The following is a 20,831-nucleotide window of genomic DNA, read 5'->3' on the forward strand; positions in this document are numbered from 1 at the left end:
GACAGCATTTCTGCATGTTTAATTAAAACTGTGAACCAAATATTAAATTCAATAAAATCTATGCAACAAATAGTCCCTATTTCAGTGACTGTGACCTTTGTATTTGATAAATAATCAATATAAACCCAGATGTTATGCAAGGTACCAAACCCGATAATTCACTTAATTTACCTTCCCCGCTTCATGAATTGTTCATTAATGTTTGCATTCTTTTCCAAGACATCAGTACTAAATCACAATATTAGGTATATAACATTCAGAGACTATTTGCTACTCTGTGTGAGCTGATGACCTTGACCATCCACCTTAAACCTAACCTAAAAAGTGGTAGAGGTCATCGCTTTGTGATGGAGATTGTTCATGTAAAATTTCACTAATAAATTCTAAATAGTATATCATCTGCAAATGATTTCTTCTACGAGATCTTGAAATCCTGGTGATATCTAGGCATAAAACAAAGAGGTTCATCAATAAGTAATGAAGACTCTTTATGTAAAATTTCATTGCAAAAGGTCATACACTATTTGAAATACCCACTGGAAACTGATCATCACAATATATAACCTAGTGACCTGTAACCTGGTGGCCTTTACCTTGCACCCTCTGACCAGGCCTGGATTTCTCAAATTTTTGAGAAAAATCTCAAATCTGAGAAAACTAAAAAAAAATAGAGGTCAACTTTATAGTCAGACAGATGTGTCAGGCTTAAGAAAATGGCTCGTTTAGAGGAGTGACAGGACAACTAATGATGAGTTATGCCCCTTTTTCAAATATTTTACTGATCACAATCATGACTCTTGATTTTCTAATGATTATTGATTTTAAGAAAACTTCTAATACATCCCATTTGAACCCCCCAAAAAATCAAAACAAGATGTGTTAGTGAAACACAAATGCCCCCAATAATAGCCAATTCAAAAGATGGCCAATGTCACAAGAACAAACATCTTGGTACCAGTAGAAAGAATTTGTCACAAGAAATGCTCATGTGCAATATGAAAGTTATGACCAATGGCAATTTTTTTTTTTAAAAAGGTGAAATGTCAAGGTCAAAAGGTTTAGTACCCATGGAAAGGTCTTGTCACAAGGAATACTCATGTGAAATATCAAAGCTCTAGCACTTACTGTTCAAAAGTTATTAGCAAGTTTCAGACAGGATGACAGAATGACAGACAGGACAAAAACAATATGCCCCCCTTTGATCTTCGATCTCGGGGGGCATAAAAATTCAGCACTATGTATTGGTAAAACAAATGTTTTTTAATTTTTAAAATGTATGTACGTTTACATAAATGTAATTCTTTAATTTGAATATAATCAAACTCTCCATTAATACTAGTAGTAAGTCCACACAGGCTGTAAAATTGAATAGATAATTCAGGATGTTCACTTTGATGTCGAGTTAAAATGCGGGCATGGTAATGCAATACATGTATGTGTGCTTACTGCAAGGTTAGACTCACACAACAACTGCTAATACTTCTGACTGCATTTAGCAGCCACAAAGAAATATGCAAATTTAATTTTTAATATTAATTTCTAATAAGGTGACTTACTGAAAAATGTAAATCTAAAAAACACTAGAAATCCAGAAACAAAGCAATTCCTTTAGTAGACATCATTGTACATGTACATCTAGCTGTTTTAAAAATTTTCCTTGTTCATTTTTAAAAATTTCTAACAAATCTAGAAAAATAAGAAACCTAGCATATGCTGATGCCTATAAATTTTTGTCAAATGACATTTACATCTGGTTTCAGAGTGTGTTGCATCATGTCTATTTACAAGTCTTCGGATCTTCATGGATTTGTAAATCATAAAGTATTCATGAATATTCATGTTATAAAAACCATTCCAACACAACACATATCAAATAACCCCATTACTTATTGATTTCATTCCTGAGGTGACAAATAAACAAAAAATAATGGGGTAGTCACAGACCGCATGTCAGTAATTAACGCAGTCAGTAATTAACAGCTACTACCCCTAAGGATTTGAATGTGTGACGTCTGACGTGATAATTTACTGTGGCTAGCTCTTGGAGGGAATATTTTCTATGTTTATTAATGGTAAATTTAGAAAATAAACAGTCTGGTATTAAGGGATGGTTGGTGTTATGAGAATTTCTGTATAAGGATTACATCATCCTCTTGCGGAGACTTTTTTCGGGGGTGGTGGTGGGACAGATTTCTGGGGTTTTCTGTAAGTGTGTTGAGAGGGAACTTATCGTACTTATAATTATGATTCAACAATCAAATTGCGCCACTTGACGAGTTGGGTTTTTTTTAAAGCTGAAATTCATATCTGCAGTAATGTTACAGTATGCAAAATATTTTTAAATGGACATAAAATCCTTGAAACTGTGAAACCAGATTTAGACAAGAAATCATGAAAATAACCAGAAGCAAATTCAAACTATATCAGGTACATAAACGTAAAGATTTTTACATTAGGTAATTTTCTACTTGGAATTGATACCAGCTCAATATGTCATTATATATATACATGTATATATAATTCAATGATTCCGTCCTTTAATTCAACTGTACTGTAGTGGTGCATAATTCTAATGCAACTATTTTGTAATCTGCATTTTGATTGGCTAACGCACTGAGGTCTGAGGCAGTTACTATAGCATTAACAAAATGGAAAGATTTCGATTGTGATGTCATAATACAATGACACAAAAACATAACGTCAAGTGTAAACATCACAATCGAAACCTTAAAGTGTAAACATTTCGTAATGTACTTCATAAAACAATAAAGCAAAACTTAATGAAATTAGGATGTAAACATTGAACAAAATGTGAAATTTCATTAGAATGGGAAAAACAATCTTCTTATTTGTTATTTGCTACTTTTAACGCTGATTTTTATCGTTGCAAACATCCGTTTTACTGGCTCCATTAACACAGGGTCAGTAAAACCAGCATTAAAGGTCACAAATTGTTATAATTTCTAATGATCGATCACAATCATACAAATCTATGTACATGCATCGTACAAAGTCTTTTTGAGAACACGTGTTCAGTTGGGCTGCAGCCAATTTGTGGGACAACCTTCTGAAACATATGTTCAAGCTGTCAAAAACATAAAAGTTTTTTTTTAAAAACTGTTAAAACCTCTCTTATATATAAAATTTATTACAAGGTACCAGGGGCATAAGTTTTTCTCATTGACCATTTTTAATGCAAATTTCTAAATCTTAATGTTTTATTTCATTGATTTCTAATACTTTGCATAGTGCTCTATAACTTCCAAATCAATTGTGTTATCTTTGTCTCCTGTTGTTTTCCATGTATATTTAAATATGTTTAATTAATGTGTGAATTTTTATATTTTTTGCTTTGTAATGTACATTCGTATGATACCTTATTGTTAAGTGTCCGATAGTAATTTTCATCGTATAGGGTGCTCTATATATGTTTTAATTATCATAATTATTACTAATATCATAAAAATCAAACCTACATGAAATTGCTTAGTTCAACAATATGTTGAAATTTCAACATTTAAAGTAGATGCTAGCTCCTTCAGCCTGTCCTGCACATATCACAAAGAACTGGTTCCTAACAATCTAGGTACCATCAGCAGATTTTCTAATCCGTGGGAATATTTTTTTTTATCAATGGTGATAACGAGTATAACTTGTCAATCAGCCTTGTATTCACCTAGCATCTTTTCAAATGAACAGAGCCCATTAGCATACAAGCCAATGTTCCATTAAAACTATCCATCATCTTTTATAACCCCCCCCCCCCCCCCTCCAATTCCCTAGAGAATATTTCCTGTCTGCCACTATTTACTGGTCAACCTGTGTCTAATTCAACCTAAAAGCAAATGTAATTTACCCAAACCTTTTCCTTTTGCTATTTCAATGTCTGTCATGTCATTTTTTCTCAATTAGGATTCCGCGCAGGAAGAAGCTGCTGGGATTAAGACCCTCAGTAACACATCTTGTTGGACAGACATGACAATTAGCTGGCAAATGTAGCCAAATGGAGGGAAAAGGAACTAATCCATTTGAGAACCTGTCTTACACTAGAAAGAAATGACAGAATCAACCAGATATAGTAATCAATAGGCTGTCAGCGACAGTCTACTGAAAACCGACAGTCTACTAAAATCGACAGTCTACTGAAAACCGGCTTCCTATTTCTTCATGGGTTGTGTTATCCCCAGATTTAATAATTTTTAAGATGACCACTGGCAGTCTTCATCATCAAGTGTAGTTTATGACATTATCGGATGTCCAAAATTGACAATATGCTCTATTGCTTCTAACTGTCAAACCTTTTCTTTCAAAACTATACCATTTCAAAGTTAAACTTAATTTAGCAAGTCCCATGGGGATGCGAGTTAGAATAGGTCCTCAGTACCCCTTGCTTGTCGTAAGAGGCGACTAAATGGGGCGGATGAGACCGCAAAAACCGAAGCCACGTGTCACAGCAAGTGTAGTACATTAAAAATCTCTCCCTGCTCAAAGGCCATAAGTGCCAAGCATAGGCCTAACTTTTGCAGCCTATCACTGGCAATGGTGATGTCTCCATACCAGTGAAAAATTCTCGGGCGGAATGTCAAACAATACACAATCAATCAGTTAATTAAGCAAGTTTTAGTTAATTACCTCTAAGAGCAATCCATGCATCATTCCTGTGATTATGCTTGGCCAATTCTTCTGCATCCACCTCCAACATTTTACCCCCAACACCTGTAAGATCCTCCCCACTTCTCCCAAGTCGGATCCAGTCCATCAGTGACCTCCCTTGTTTGAGAGCCACCTTGTTCCTTGTCTTGGTATCTGAGAGTCGTTGTTGGGAGTTGAGGGCCGGAAAGCTCGGCTGTAGGAAGTCTTTGCCAGCCATTTTGTAGTCTAGGGAGCTGCTGCTTGGGGTTGGTGAGCCTTTCTTTGTCTTTTCTTGGGATTTAGAAGAGCTGGAATTATACAAGTAAAAAAAAATAGCATCATATAATACAGCGATGCTAAACACTCAAAATGTATCAAATAACTCCAAAAACTTCATTGAAACAAGACTTACAGAATATTTTTGGTATTTTTTTTTACATGTCATAAAAACCTGAATTTGTGCAATAAAAGCATGCTTTAACGTTTGTTTCTTTTAAATAAAATTACTCTGACATGCAAACTGTTAATTTTTTGCATTAATAAAAAGCAACACAGATCAACTTTTAACAGAAAGCAACTCCTTGCTTTTATTTTTAGTTCCATCTGCAAATAGAATTAATGCTCTGTAAATCCATTTACCACAACTTCAGCATGCACCCCAGAAAACATCCACTGGATTTCTGAGACATCTCGCATACACAGGCTAAGAGATCCAAAGTCTTCCGAACTTTATTGTAATGTTAATACAGCTTCTCACATAGGATACATAACCTCCCAGAAATTATCAATCAAATTTCACACAATACACCAAAGGGAGCATATGATTTCTTGCAATGGAATATTTACTTCATAAATCCATTAGTTCTATTTAAAGAAAAATTCTCTAATACTTATTACCAGTTTTTCGATTAAGTTTTACCTCCCAACAGTATATAATCCACAACTGCTTAATTTTGTTTGAAGTTTTGAATATTGCATATTTAACAAACAAATCTTTTACTATCGAACATGGACCGCACGAGACTAGCGACTAGATGAATAAACTGTCGTTTGCCTCAGAACCAAGAAGTGTCTAGGATTATCTATGCGATTTGACCAACTGTTTTCAAGTACAATCCACTTAACACCTTAAATGTCAATAAGATCATTGGTGGCTGGCATGCAATTCACATCATCCGAATACGAAATGTCGTCAAGACAACAGTAAGAAATACAAGTTCAATGTCTCCTAATGGCCTGTGAGAGTAGCTAAACGTCTCCACAATTCTGATACATTTCTCCAGACAGTTGTTGACAAGCTTTAATTTCTTTCAACTCTTCCTTTAAGCAGTATTTAGCACATAGCTATTGTTGCAAGTTGCCACAAATAAAATAAAATAACTAATTAGATTTAGACTTCTACACTAAGAAACTTTTTCATTCTCTTAACGTTAGTATCATTTCCATCCGTTTGAGTTGTCCGGTGATTTTTCGTATCATTGGAAATTTCACCTGGTTGACGTCATCTGAATGCAAATAACACCCGAATAAGTAAACAATTCATTAAATGAATAACAGCTGTTGGTCAATTGCATTGCAAAGTTTAATTACAGATGACAAACATAGCATCATGATTGATTGATCACTCCAGCAGATCAGGTGCTAAATGCAATGTAATTTTGTTTTGATACGCACCTCCATTTAGTAATATCAATTATCTACAATGACGTGCCATAAATCTTTTCACAAAGTAGATTTTCCACTTTTAACATCACATTGAAACAATAACTTTTTAACTTTCCCTCAAAAGTATTTTAGTCAAAATTTTCGGACCTAATGTAAATTTTCCCCATTATTTCAAAGGCCTATAGAAAAATTGTTGAAATAGACGTGAAAAGGAACTATTACGCCACCCAAGTCATCACCTGAAAATTTCATGCGAGCCATTCTCTATGCATCTTGAATAAAGTCCAGTATCGATACTTCTAGTTTTATTATTGGTTAACCTGAGTTCAGTATAAACCCAGGTAATGAGATGTGAATGTTTACCATATAGAATTTGAAGTAGAAGTTCACATTGATTTTTGGTTTTAATACAATCAATTAGAGACTGCATGATGCCTGTTCGATCAATAAACATCTAGATTTCAAAAATTCATCAACATTGAAGACGTGGATTTTAATCCTTTAATATATTGATTTTTACAGGTTTATTAGGTGTATATATGTTTAACAGTTAATTCGGAGATGTGAGGTATGCTAGGTGTTATTTTGTTTTGTTTAAATTGTATTCTGCTTTTCGTAGAAGTAGATATTTCACTACTGAAAGGATTTTGTTCTCTAGTACTGTCTCTTGCTAACTTTCGTATCATATTATAACTAATAAAACAAGATATCGTATTACATGCTCATTTCCATTTCAGCGGAGTCTGTAATCAACATATTACACCCCAATATCCATGAGGCGTATTGAGTATGTCCATTGAATATATATGAACATTATATTTGTGTACTGGAACTCAGTCCTGTATTGTATTTCTGATAAGAATCACGTATGTTGAGTGATATGCCTGCGTTTGGGCCCTAATTTGGAATGAATAAATCTACCATTATTTTTGCACTTCCTGTTCAATCTTTGAACTAACTGTAACCAGATTAAGTACCATACACAGGCACTCAACATTTTAATATATATAATAAAAAAAAATTGTCTTCCTGTAAATATAATATATTGAATAAGACAATTTTTTATTCTATATTTATATGTATTTAAAACACCGGGTGCCTGTGGTACTATATATTGTAATGAAAGTGGCTTGTGACATGTAACATATACGAGTCTCATAAAATCCAACCGAATTGAACAAAGCCGGGTATACCCAGGAACGCGCTAAGATGGACTCCATCTTGAAGCCGTCGCTGCACCTATAAAAATTTTCGGTTCAGGATGCATGCACAACTCCGGCTCACAATCAAGTGTGTTGCGGGTCATCGCCGGTTTACCCGAGTGGACCGAATCGTTAAAATCAAGTATACTAAAAGATTGAAATCAAATTATCAGATGACTGTAAATATTTTCCTCTATCCTGATCGGTCAAATCAACATACCACTCCTTACAAGAAAATGAAATGTCTACTGCACATTTCTTCAGCAGTGGTGAACAACACTTTGATTGTAACATTGTACTAATCGTTTGTTTGTCAATATCATATCTCCTTCTAATACTCTATTTATCAAATAGTCTCTAAAATCAGCATTTGCCACTCTGACATCAGACAATCTCTCCTATCTTACAGAGAAAATTTCTACTATGTAAATTCATGTGATAAAACAACAATTGAACTTTTTGATACCGGTTGACATCTCAATTTATCAATCCTGTTGGTCAGTGAATATCACCTCCCTGGGGTTGAAAAGAGTAAAATATTCTGATATTATGTAAAATTCTTCTTAACTTGTTGATTAATGTTTTTCCAGTATCACTGAATTATCATAAGCAAAGACGTTCAGCATATATATATAAATAGTACAGCATATCTACAGATCACGCTGCAGCTTCAACATTTTTACCAGCATCAGGTAATTAAAAGGTCATTGTAAAGTGATAGAAAAGAGAAACATTTGTTAGAAAGGTTTTCAAAGATGTTGAAATATGCAAGTTTCAAGATACGAACTCTTCTGTGTTAGAGGTACATTGAGTGGAGTTTTGGACACCTAGAGAGGGACAGTATATATCTGCAGTGTGAAGAAGACAATGTCTACAGTTATTAGAGGATTAAACATTCTTTTTGAAGAATTCATCGATGCGTAAACTCTGGACATTTTACTCACCAACTAAATAAAAGTGCGAAGCACTTTTACGTTAAGTTTGTGAGTAAAATGTCCAGAGTTTACACATCAATAAATTCTTCAAAAAGAATGTTTGATTCTTATAATTCCAATTCCTTTTCTGTATTATCAATTTCAATAATTTGAATACTTTCCCCGCACTATGTGATTTGTTTTCAGTTGCGTATGTAAACATATAGCGTTTTTGGATTTATTGATGTGCTAATTCTCGTTTAGATTTATTTTTGTCCAATCAAAACAACTGTAATAAATAACATTGGAATTATTATTACATATACCTCTCTTTCTGTTAATTAATATAGCTTAGAAATTAAAGTAGATTATAGAATTGTTGATTCAGAATAGTCATTTTCTGAAATATGAAACTTGTGTAGCTGAGTTGTAGTCCATATTACCAGCTGGTTAAGGAGTGAATTTGTATTTCACTTGGGGGCATATGAACCTATTAAAGCCAATGTCTGTAAATACCATGAGGAATTTTGTTTGAACACTTTGAAGTTACGTGTAGATGCAACGTGCCATTTAACGCAATGATAAAGTTTCATCCCGATTAAATGCACAATCAAATTTTGTAGAATACACGTACATTATGCACATGGGGAGGTTGAAGTTTCAGAAATCTCAAAAAAAAAACCCATCTGTAGTAAGAAGCTTCCAAGTTGAAACCCCTCTAACACTTGTTTAAGTAGTCTGACACTGTACATATGTATGTCACAGTGTTGAGCCAACTTCTCCATGTTCTCTACCGTATGCAAGATATGGAGATGAAAGCATTTGTAGTATTAGGGAAAGAAGTACACAATACAAATCTTGATTTTCTTTGTAAATAAATCATCTACTATTACACCTACACAAAAAGAAGAACAAAACACAAACAACATGTATTTTCTACAAAGTGTTAATTATCATGTAATTCTATCAAACCAGACACGGTCCTAAGGGGACAAAAAAGTCTGACATTGAGAAAGCTTGTTAATGTACTTAATGACCCTCGAGTAGCCAGGCAGTGTAGGTAAAAATGTAGAGTGGAAATTGCATGCATAAAGGTGAGAGGAAAAAAAAACAGGTAAAAATCCTCCTACCTGGTACATCCCATGATGCTGTTTGGGAAAAGAAATAAAACAGATGGTATCTAAGTCAAGTCAATCCTCCTAGTACAAATATCAGTCTCCATGTCAAAATAGTAATCGTAGATATTCCAGACAGGGTGATGAGATATATACAACACTGCACAAAGAAACTCCTAGAAACCAGAGCTAATTATTATCCAATACAGCGCACTAACATTGAGGGGGGGAAAAAAACCCACGGAAATACTCAGTAACACATCCAAATCCTTCAGTTCCACATGTAAACGCTATTTAGGTCCTTGAAGAAGCAGGTGCTTCCACTGAAATCCAGGATTGATATTAAAAAAATTGTTGTGTGGTGATTGGATCTATTTGCGACACAAAAGGTTTAGCTCCTGGAGATTTAACACAGATGATGCAGGTGCATTAACTGGTATTCAATATAACTCTATCTGTTGTTGGCAGGTTGACAGTGAAGTGAGCTGTAGCAGTTCAATAATTTCATCCAAGAAGATCCGGGGAGAAAAAGAAAGTCTACGGATGTTCCGATATTCCGAAAGTGTAAATTCTTTTGAGTGACACCTCAGAGAAAGAGCTCTGTATAAAATGATTCACATCCCATCCGATAAATACATCTCTTTCATTTCAAAAGAAAAAAAAATTGAATCTAAATGTTGGAAATTGTTATAAACCCTATTTATTAATCACCATTTGTTGATCATGAAAATGATCATCCAGAAAATAATTGTCATCTAGTCACACCCTAGCTTGTGTTCTCCTGTGTAACTGGATAGACTGATCCATTTAAAGTAGATTGAACAGGACAGGTAACAAACCACCTAGTTTAAAACGGACACAGAAAATTTGCGCTATATCCATTTATCCCGGAAAAATCCATGTGTTAAGAAACATTGACTATACATCTGATCATCACTAAAGACTGGCAAATCTGCTACAGTGAAAATTTCATCCATTTCATCTGTTGTCTGTAAAGCATCCTAATGAAATGGAATTAATCACGGTCCCATTAAGGATTTTTGTACCAGATTATATAATGCAATTGTCAGGACCCAGAGAGACCACAATTGGTGGAATTAAATCAGTGGATGAGTGAAAGCATGACTTATCACAAATTGCATCAATAACAATACTCAGTCATCAAGCGTATTGATCAAGACAGCAGCAGCCTTTTATCAATGTGAGAGCTTATAGAATTGGATAAAAAAAAAAAATTTACGCTATGTGAGGGAAGATCAAGCCAGGCTAACTGTTCAATAATCGGCCACAAAATGTGTGTTTCTCATCAATAGCACACTGCATATCATTTCACTGGTTTCAATCTACTAAACACATTTTCTCCAACTCCTTCTATCTTTATCTACTGGCTATTTGACTTTGGGAGTTACAAAAACTAGCACTAGCAGCAAATAAGTTTGTTTCTAGGAGACGCCCACTCTTCATCTGTAAAACTAGACGAAACTAAATAATTCACAATGAGAATTAAAGGCATAACTCAGAAACATTTGGAGAAAGCAGTATATTACAGTAATCCCTTTAACCTCATTATCACGTACATCCCACTGGAAGTTTAATTAGTGAAAGGCTCTCTACAGAAATAGACATTGAAAACACCTTTTTTCTAACTGGAGACCAACACTTTGATGATGTTAAAATTAGGAAGGATACCATGTGGTATTCAACAGGGTCTGCATCCAAAAATATAAACTTCTCACTTTTGTTCAATATCTCTTTGAATGTTAAGGCTAATTTGGGACTGAATTTCAGCCCTTAAATTTTCATTGAAATACTGAATTGCTTTTAAAAACAAATGCCATAATATGATTACTACTAAAAATAGTTCATTTATAGTGTGGAAAACGTTTTTTAAAAATGAAAATGTCTGATATCTCGTGAAGTTTAGCAATATCAAAGGACACTCCACAAGAGCAGCGCTGCTTTTTTGTCTCCAGACATTTAGCAGACGTGACATATTGGTGAAGCACTTCTGTTCATTGTTGCATTCAGTTCAAAACAATATAAAGAAAATTTGGCAAACACTTAGAAGCCTGCGAGTACAAATACTTCCATCAGACATTAGTGGAGAGGAAAAGTGGATGTCCTAGATTATTTATTCCTGTAAGAGATGGTGCTCTTTAATATGTGCTCAATATTCCCTTCCCTCTACCTAGTTACATGGTCTCTTTCTTGTGAATGTTCCGATTCGTATTCTGTAAGCAACATCTTTCCATCAGCGCCTTTGCATGTTCTTAAGTTGAAGATCAAGTCGGCATCCTCAGCTTAAAGACTTGAATAAACCAAACAATGGCCACTTGTTGGAGAATGCATTCATTATTTATAATAGTCATAGGTACATGTACTGCTGGCAAGACAAAGAGAATCAAGTGTTTTCAGACAAGGCTTCTAATATGCAACCATATGTGTTGTAGGTAGTGTTGTTGCAAATAAATAAGTCTTGTGTAAACATTTGGTTTACGTAATAAAGCAGTAGGCCCATGGACTACAAAGGTCAAAGAAATATGATCATGTTTGGTAGCTAAGCATGATGTCATTTCTGAGTAGTTAAGATAGAGTTCAGTCCCTTTGATATTGGGAGCTAAGCACTTTGATATGTGCCCACAAGATAAATATCTGTGCCTCAGTTCATTTTCCAGACTACTCTGGACCAGTTCTGAAGGAGAAGTCAAAAAATATTTTAGCCAATCCAAAGTAACCATGAAAAGGTCAAGAACGATGTGTTAAGAGAGCGTCCAAAGACATTTGTTTCAGTGATTGAAAATGTGAAAAGCTTCTGCCAAACAGATCGACAGATGGACGTACAAACAGATGGACGTACAAACAGATGGAAGGGGGAAAAAATTTGATTAAAAAAGCTTACCCTATCTAAACACAAGGATGCATGAGGAAAAAATCTTATCAGAAAAACTTAGTCCAGCCATTGACTCAAACTAAGCAATTACAGGTACATGTATATAAAACCTATCTGTAACTGTGGTTCCATTGTGATTGAAAATATAAGAGCATAAAAATTTATACATTAGTTGAAAACTTTTCACATTTGTCATTTTTCTTTATTACTGCATTCAAAAGAGAAAATTGACGTGATGACAAACTGACAAAGCAAATCCACTGCATGTCTTACCTAATTTCCTTCTGTCCTCATTGTCCTATTCCCTGGATAACCAACGACAGAAATCATAGGTAATTTATCCATGTACTAATTATCCTCACACAAACAACTTCTTATCCACCTACAAAGAAAATATTGGTACATACAGTATATCATTGGAATATACAATATATGAAAGTTGCAGTAGAGGTCAATTTGACAGATTGGCAAGTGGACAATATAGGAATCAGCTTGAATAACTCGGGGATATAGGCATATAATGACAGCATAAACATACAGGTCCCAGGTCAGATTCCCGGTCCAGCTATGACAGATTGTTTTGTATATCTAGTCATGACATTCTCCATTTCCAGTCTTTCACAATTACAAACTAGAATTGTCATAACATGACTTATACCCAGCACAGGGCACATTGGATGGCGGGAAAAAGTGAATTCACACTCATTGAGGGATAAATGGTTTTTAAAATATACTCCGGCCAATGACAACATAACACACACACATCTTGAATTGGAAATAATATCCATAACTTCTTTGAATGTTAAAAAAAATCTCAATGAAAATAATAGGTGCACAACTTTATTATTCATATAAGATTTTTATATATACACTACATACATGCTCTACCATGCCTATGGTTAATCAATGAATCTTTCCCCACTACATGTCCATATGAATGTAGTCAGCTTGTATTTATTCATATTTATATTTCTCAATGTTTAATCAACACAATAATCTATTACTAAAAGTAGTGTTCGTGTTGGAACTCCTTACATCACAAAGAAGCTAGCTTTGTATTAATTGATAAATTTTGTACTTTATCAAAATTAAATCCAAAAAAAATAACTGTCAAAAGCTTGTCTGTATCGTAGGAGGGGGGTGAGGGTGGGGTTATACATATCACCCCATGCCTCTATTTTTTAATACTCCATACAACAACTTGATGTGTTGGAGTGAAGTGAATGCCCCTGCCTAAGGGCCATAACTCAACGAAATGTTATCTGACTAGACCTGTGTAAGTTCTCGATCTGCACATTCTCGTGACATACCTACATGTACATCCCACATTTCAATTGAAAATGTCCATGTATAACTGAAATAATGCACAGATTTATGCCACAGAAACTGTAAAATCTTTGAAATTTTCTAAATGCAAGGGGCCAAAAATTATTTGACAGAACAAAAATACAAACTTGACCTGCATATCTAAATTCAAAATGTCCTTATGTCCACGAACAGTGTACAACTGTCAGAAATTATGAGCGGAAACTAATTTGTGCAATGGGCACAACTCTTTCAAAAATTACTCCGCCAAAAACAAATCGGACCTTAAACTGGATACACTCATGATGTATCTATACATACATACCAAATTCCAGTTGAATGTTATGGGTCAGAATAAACCCAGGTCCAGCAGAAATCAATAACAGGATTTCAAAGATTTAACAACTTATCTACAATTATTTGCAGTAAAATATATCAGTTTGAATGATATAAATGAAAACTTAGTTCTCCAAAATTCAAGACTTGAACATGTGTATATAAAATCAAAGATACAAAAATGAAACTGAAATACAGTATATTCATTAATTCACCATTGCATCTCTGCAATAACTTCGTCTTTGTATTTGATATGCTTAAGACTTGTAACAATAATACTCCATCTTGTGAGTCTTTGATTTTCAGGTTTCGATATAAGTCTGTTTTTGAGACTTTTCTGAAGTCAATAACCAATCGGTGGGTACTGTCAGGTTTCTGAAGTCAATAACCAATCGGTAGGTATGGTCAGGTTTCTGAAGTCAATAACCAATCGGTGGGTACTGTCAGGTTTTGGAATGAGAATGCAAGATGATCGAGCTCCAATCATTTTTTACTTTTGTCAATGTCATTGTCAAGCATGTATTGCACTTTTGTTCTCAAGTACATGTACTGCAATTTTAGTAGCATCAAATGACAAGGATTCTACTTTCATAGACAAAGTGTCATCTACTATAGCATCATAACAAATAGCATTTGTTTGGGGGGGGGGGGGGGGGGTTGCAACATCCATAAAGATTAAAGGATAATTAGTCATCAGATGTTGAACTTGTTCTTTCTGGTGAATATAATTCAAATGTCCGAGCTTGCCAGGCATCAAAATTGGTCAGAATTTCAGAGTTCTTTACATGGACATTGCTTTATGAACTTTGATTACTGTAAGTTAGTATCTTTTCATTGATACATTTTACTGCAAATAATTGTAAAATATTTGTTAAATCTTTGATATCCTGTTCTTGGTATTTGCTGCATTTGGGTTTATTCTGACCCATAACACCACAACAGAGATAACGAGCACAGATAATGAGTGGAGATGAATGAGCACGAGTGGAAACCGAATTATGACAGAATGACGGAACACCATATATATACCCCAGACATATCATGGCAGGGGCATAAAAAATCTACACATTTATACCTTCAAATCCTTATATTTTGTCATTGTTGTTGATTGATATTGCAGATACTAACTTTAAAATAGATTAGCCAACAACATTTCACACCACATGTATTCTAGATCTATAGTCATATATTTTTCCTCAATCAACTAAAATTCTTGAAATTGAGAAGTTTTATAACAATGTCATATCCCTCTGCTAAATCCCTAGATAAATGATTCCCTGACCATCACCCAGAGTCTGAGGCTAAGCAGCTCAAAGTTTGCCAAGAAATCCTGATTTAATGATAATTTGTGTTTTTTTTACAGTGGCCATTATTCCATTTCCTCTTGGGAATAGCAATCATGGAGAGAATAGGACTGTTGACCCTGATTCAACTTGACAAATCTATCACCATCAGATGCAAATGAAGGAACAAATTACATAGCCTCAAACTGCTGAGGAATCAATAGGGAGTGCTGGGCAACGTGGTTATATGATACAGACCATGGTCATGTCTGCAAGCGAGGACTGAGGGACTACACGAGTATGTACACGTAACTAGAAATAAATTACTGAGGTTTCATAATCATTTGCTGAACACCAATTTCCCCTTCCTTCTGGTTATCAAAGAAGCAAAAGAATTTGAAATTGAGGTGTCCAATATTACATACTATACTAACAATTAAGGATGTATGCTACACCAGAGAAATTTGATATGGATGAAAATTGGAGGATATGTACAATAATATTTTGAAATTGAAAATTTTCAAATTTACTTTATTTAGTCAAAAAATACAGTTTTAGTTGAAAGCAATCTGAGAAAAATTTAAAACTCCTGCTGGACTAAAACACGCGATGTACAGTTCAGCAGTCGACATGCTAACCTACTGAGCTACTCAGCTAGGCAAGAATTTTTTAAATGAATAGACAAATATTGCTGATATTTGTATTTTCATCTATGTTTTAAAAGGAAGTCAGCCATTATGATGATGTAGAGTACCTCCTTAATTGTAAATTTTCAGTAAAACCACAAAATTTTACATCCTTTGCCATGATTAATTCATGTGATGTGGTTACATTACATACTAGTATTCAGATCAGCATTTCAGGCAATTTGGATTTTTGTAACAGAAAGTAATATTTCAGTAAATATATTATACAGTGCAAGCAAGACATATTGTTTCAGAATTAGAATCTGACAAAACAATGGAAAATTTTATTTTGATCTGCATAAAAAGAGCAATGCTGATTAATAAAAAATTAGCACCGACTTACTCCTTGTACAGCAGCATTAAAAAAGTAGCATAGAAACTAAACAGGCTATACAAACTAGCATTTAATTTAGCTAGCAAATGCTAGCATTCAAAATCAGTAAGCCAAGCATTCAATAATGCAACAGAATTCAACAGTTCCCTGTACTAAATCATATTAACAAGCAGGCATTGCATCGATATCGCTTCCCATTTTTCTAATCTTACTTGATTGCAAATAGAGAATATAAACAACAGTAAGAGAAACAATTAATGTAAAATAAAATTATCTTCCTCTATAATGACATTTCTTCCTGTTTTTGAGGATTACCATATATTTATTTATTTTTATTTTTATGGACAAGTATTGTGAGATTTAGTCCATTGGTGGCACACATTTCTAAGTGAACTATCTACATTTCAAGGATTATCATCAGTATTATGATATTAGAATAGATTCTTGTGTTACAAGTGTTTGTTAGAGTGAGAAAGGTTCCACTGTTCCACACAAATCAATATCAGCCTACATTCAGTGTTCATTTACTGGAGAACCAAAGGCAGGGGTAATACAGCTCTGAAATCCCAACATCAATTTTCTTCTTGTTTGGTATAATGTGTTTTTGAAGAGCCTCAAGAGTCTTAAGGATAATTGTACATTGAATGATTTAAATTCAATTCTGTTTCTTCTACTCCTTCATCACCTACGAAATATTTCACTCTTGGTACTAACCGTAGACAGGAACCTCAATCTTCTAACATTGGGCTGATCGATTAAGGTTCTAGTCCTTGAGTACTTAAATGTTTCACACACTTTCTCAAGAACTGCAGAATTGTGTCAATACTTTCAAACTACATTTTGAAATGCAGCAAAGATACTGTTTAAAACCCTGTAAGATATCCTTATTATCAAAAGATTCACTGAACTAATCAAATCTTCAGACATTTACTTCCCCTTAATAAAGCTGATTTTTCCTTAATATTTGCTTTTATAACTTTCAACTAATATTTGGTATGAATGTCCAATTTTGATCAAAAAGTTGCTACTTTTCACAATGTCAGTGGCTTCAACCCAAGTTCAACATAAGTAGAGCCTCGTTCTACATATAGAGATTATGAAGGTTTCTTTAATAATCTTGATACAGTTTACATTGACTTCTCAAAATGACCAGTCTCCAAGTTTTAAGACAAAGACTCCAACTGGGGTATAATGGAATAAAATACCACATAATTGGTACAATGTGAACAAAGAAATAAGTTACATGTCGGGATTAATCGAGGTTAATTCTTTTTACTACTGGTAAAGCTAGGGTATACATTTCCTCCTTTTCAAAACAAATGAAATTTAAATAAATAAAATCCCCTTCCACAAGTAAAATTTTCTCTTTCATTGTAGAAACTACACAAAATTGAATGACAGATTTTACAAAAATCATTCCTATCTATTCAAGTAAAAGTTTTACAATATAGATAAAATAATCAATCAAGTTATATATCAGTTTTGAGATATTATAATCAGATTTGAAGCTGGATAAAACCCTGCATGTAGATGTGGTATAAGATATAGTGTGAAAGGGTATATAAAGATTTGATTTACACAATTAATTGATTTATTGGTTGTTGACATCAAGATCTTAGATAGTTTGGTAAGACCATTATCGAGGACTGAGCATCTTCACTATTCAATATTTACATTTCCAATGGGTTTTTTTCTAACAAATTGTAATGATTGACATTTCCTCATGAATGCTGCAGTTGCAAACAATGCACGTATGAATACAGAACTACAGGACTTGATATAGGACATCTATCTGAGCAGCTAGGAAATGTAAACGCGTTTTATGAAGTATGCCAATGTGAAACGTTGCAATTTATACCCTCGTGTATGTTCAAAAATGAAATTCATTTCTTTAAAAAATCATGAAATTTTTCAACATGGATGTTCTCAATATAATAATTAGGTGATAATTTTTTTTTTATTTATTTATATCTTTTTTTTTTTTACCTTGGAAAATGTCACATTTCAGGAGGTAATGAAATTTATCACCCAATATTTCTAGATATTCGTATTCAAATCGTCCATGCCAACACCCAAACATCTACTTTGCTCGATTGGAAATCTATAATTCATGCATCTAAAATGACATAAAGCTACTCTTAAATCATGTGGGAGACAAATCAGATACTTCTCAAAATTATGTAAAGGCTTAAAATTCAATAATTCAGAGCTTTGGCCTGTGGGCATCTGATAAACTTTGGAATACCAATTTTGTTTGAATTGATCCATTAACCCAGACTTAACCATTTTTGATAAGGTTTGTCTTGGAACATGAGAAATCCAAAACTCTGATAGACCTCCATAGCTTCATGTTGTTTTTTCTACATATGTTAACCATTCTGATTGTAATAAGTTGTGCTCCTCAAGTTGTAGTAAAAGATTTTATGATAAAAAGTTATTTGCCTTTGATGATTTTTTGCCAAAAGCCAATATTTCTTGCTTTAATAAAAATCTGATTATTCACCAAGTAAATCATTCTTGGGGGAGGACTTTTTCAGGTTTAACGACACTGATTGCTACAAACAAACTTTTTTTTTCAAATGATGAAAATGAAAACTAAATTCAAATTCTAGAAGTAATTACTGTATGGAATGTATCCAATGATTTCCAAAGCAGTGGGGAAAATTTGTATAGAAGTATAGATATAGGGAGTGGTAATATATTCATTATAGAGAATTTACAAGCCCCCCCCCCCCCCCTTTTTTTAAAGGAATTTTTTGTGTGTATCAAGTATTTTGTAACAATGGAATTTACAAAATACTTGATACACATGCACAAAAAACCTCACAAGAATACAATAAAATTGGAGCAACAATGCTGTCAAACAAATTAAATCAACTGTATATCAAATGTTCATATTTTCTTCAATAAACTAAACTTTCCTATCTTCACTGAAAAAGATTGACAGCATTGAAGGTAAGCAAACTCAATTTCTACAGACATATTTTCACCATTGTATCTGTAGGTAAATCACTAAACTGCATGTTGATATCTAAAGACTCTAATTACTCAAGACAGCATGTAACTGTCAGTGATGAATAAATTTATTCAGAACTTTACAAATAGTTATCAAGAAAGACAACTCTAGCGCTGAACACAACAAAACAGTGTGCCTGGAGTTATTTATAATTTTCACCACAACTTTGACTCACTTTCAACATCATCATGTAAACCAAAACCAATGTATCACATCAACAGTGTTTTAAACACAGAGAAGATCTGGCTTATCTGTATGTTATCAATCAGAATATGCTGACAGCTATAAATAAGGAACTACAAGGACTACTGGAGAAGGAAAACCAACAAAAAGTGGACAGCACGGTAATGGCCAGGGATTGTGATACTGAGTAAGTTTACCAGGGCTGTGTTCAAGATCGTAGCAGCTAGCCTAAGGGTTAGTTATGGTGGCTGATTTGTGCTATTATACAATGCATTGTCATTTCGTTATATTTAAGCGAAAAGTAGTTAATATTATCATTTTGTCGTCTTTTTGTTATTTTCGGGACGAACAGTCACTAAATATCGTTTTCTTGTCTTTTCGCCTTGAAATAACAAAACGATATAATGTAAAATGGCACAAATCAGCCACCATACCTAGCCCCTAGGCTGGCCACTACGATATTGAACGCAGCCCTGTATGACTTGGAGGTTGTCATGGGAGTGGCTTACCAGTAACTCTTTCACAGAATGTTTAACACAATTGTCGAACCTGTCACCTGGCTAAATTTACTCTAAAGTACCATGAATCCTACAAACTCTGTACAGCAAACCCCCATATTTGAAAAAAATCTTGAAAAATCTTAATATGTCTTTTGTTTTGTGCTCATCCAAAACATGACAAAGAGGGTGTGCAAATTTCAAAATCCAAGTTTAAAATTTCCAAGGGCATTAAATAAACTTTATTGAATATTCAAATAAGTGGAGAAAATAGTAAATTTGTTTTTCAAAGTATTTTTTTAATCGGTTAATAAATAAAGGTTGATTTGCCTGTGCTTACTTACTTTACTATTTACATAAGTATAGAGGAAGCTACGACAGCGTAAACCGTCATGGTAACCTAAAAAGAGATCCGTGGGCCACAATGCTCACCTAAGTTACCATGACCCTTCTCTTCTTTAAAAGATCGTTTCCCTCTCTAATCCCATGACAAATTTTGACCCCAACCCAGCCACATTGTGATTGTGACTTTGCTGAGCTTGAATCCAAACAACATACGGATGCCTAGAATTCAATTAATATCCAGCATTTTTGTTTTCTGTAACATGAGAATGGTTCTGATGAGAAGTCTTCCTATATATCCCCATGTAAAACTATGATCTCCTATTGCGGACACATCCTACCCTTGGGGGCCTTTATTTGAATAAAAATGAATCTACATTATGTCAGGAAGCTTTCATGTAAAGGATGATCCAATCCATTCAGGGGAACAA

The 20,831-nt window shown here is 34.0% G+C and overlaps 2 protein-coding genes across 6 annotated transcripts in view; one reads left to right on the plus strand and one right to left on the minus strand.

Moving 5' to 3' along the window:
* Nucleotides 1–20,831, minus strand: part of LOC125675042 (cytochrome b5 reductase 4-like) — a 49,052-nt gene that overhangs the window by 24,659 nt on the left and 3,562 nt on the right. For 2 of the 5 annotated variants that reach the window (XM_056160475.1, XM_056160473.1), the window contains exons 2-5: nt 12,692–12,800; nt 9,544–9,561; nt 5,272–6,137; nt 4,633–4,940 (exon numbers count right to left, since the gene is read on the minus strand). In XM_056160475.1, the coding sequence (XP_056016450.1) occupies nt 4,633–4,940; nt 5,272–5,321 (358 nt within the window). In that variant the 5' untranslated portion in view covers nt 5,322–6,137; nt 9,544–9,561; nt 12,692–12,800. The remainder of the gene's footprint in view (nt 1–4,632; nt 4,941–5,271; nt 6,138–9,543; nt 9,562–12,691; nt 12,801–20,831) is intronic. The other 3 variants (XM_056160477.1, XM_056160474.1, XM_056160478.1) reach the window with 2 other exon arrangements.
* The window catches only part of LOC125675051 (uncharacterized), a 39,062-nt gene continuing 32,558 nt past the window's right edge, over nt 14,328–20,831 (plus strand). Inside the window, exon 1 of the mRNA XM_056160456.1 lies at nt 14,328–15,640. Within this exon, the coding sequence (XP_056016431.1) occupies nt 15,640 (1 nt within the window). The 5' untranslated portion in view covers nt 14,328–15,639. The remainder of the gene's footprint in view (nt 15,641–20,831) is intronic.

This window comes from Ostrea edulis, chromosome 3, assembly GCF_947568905.1.
Source record: "Ostrea edulis chromosome 3, xbOstEdul1.1, whole genome shotgun sequence".
Taxonomy (NCBI): domain Eukaryota; kingdom Metazoa; phylum Mollusca; class Bivalvia; order Ostreida; family Ostreidae; genus Ostrea; species Ostrea edulis.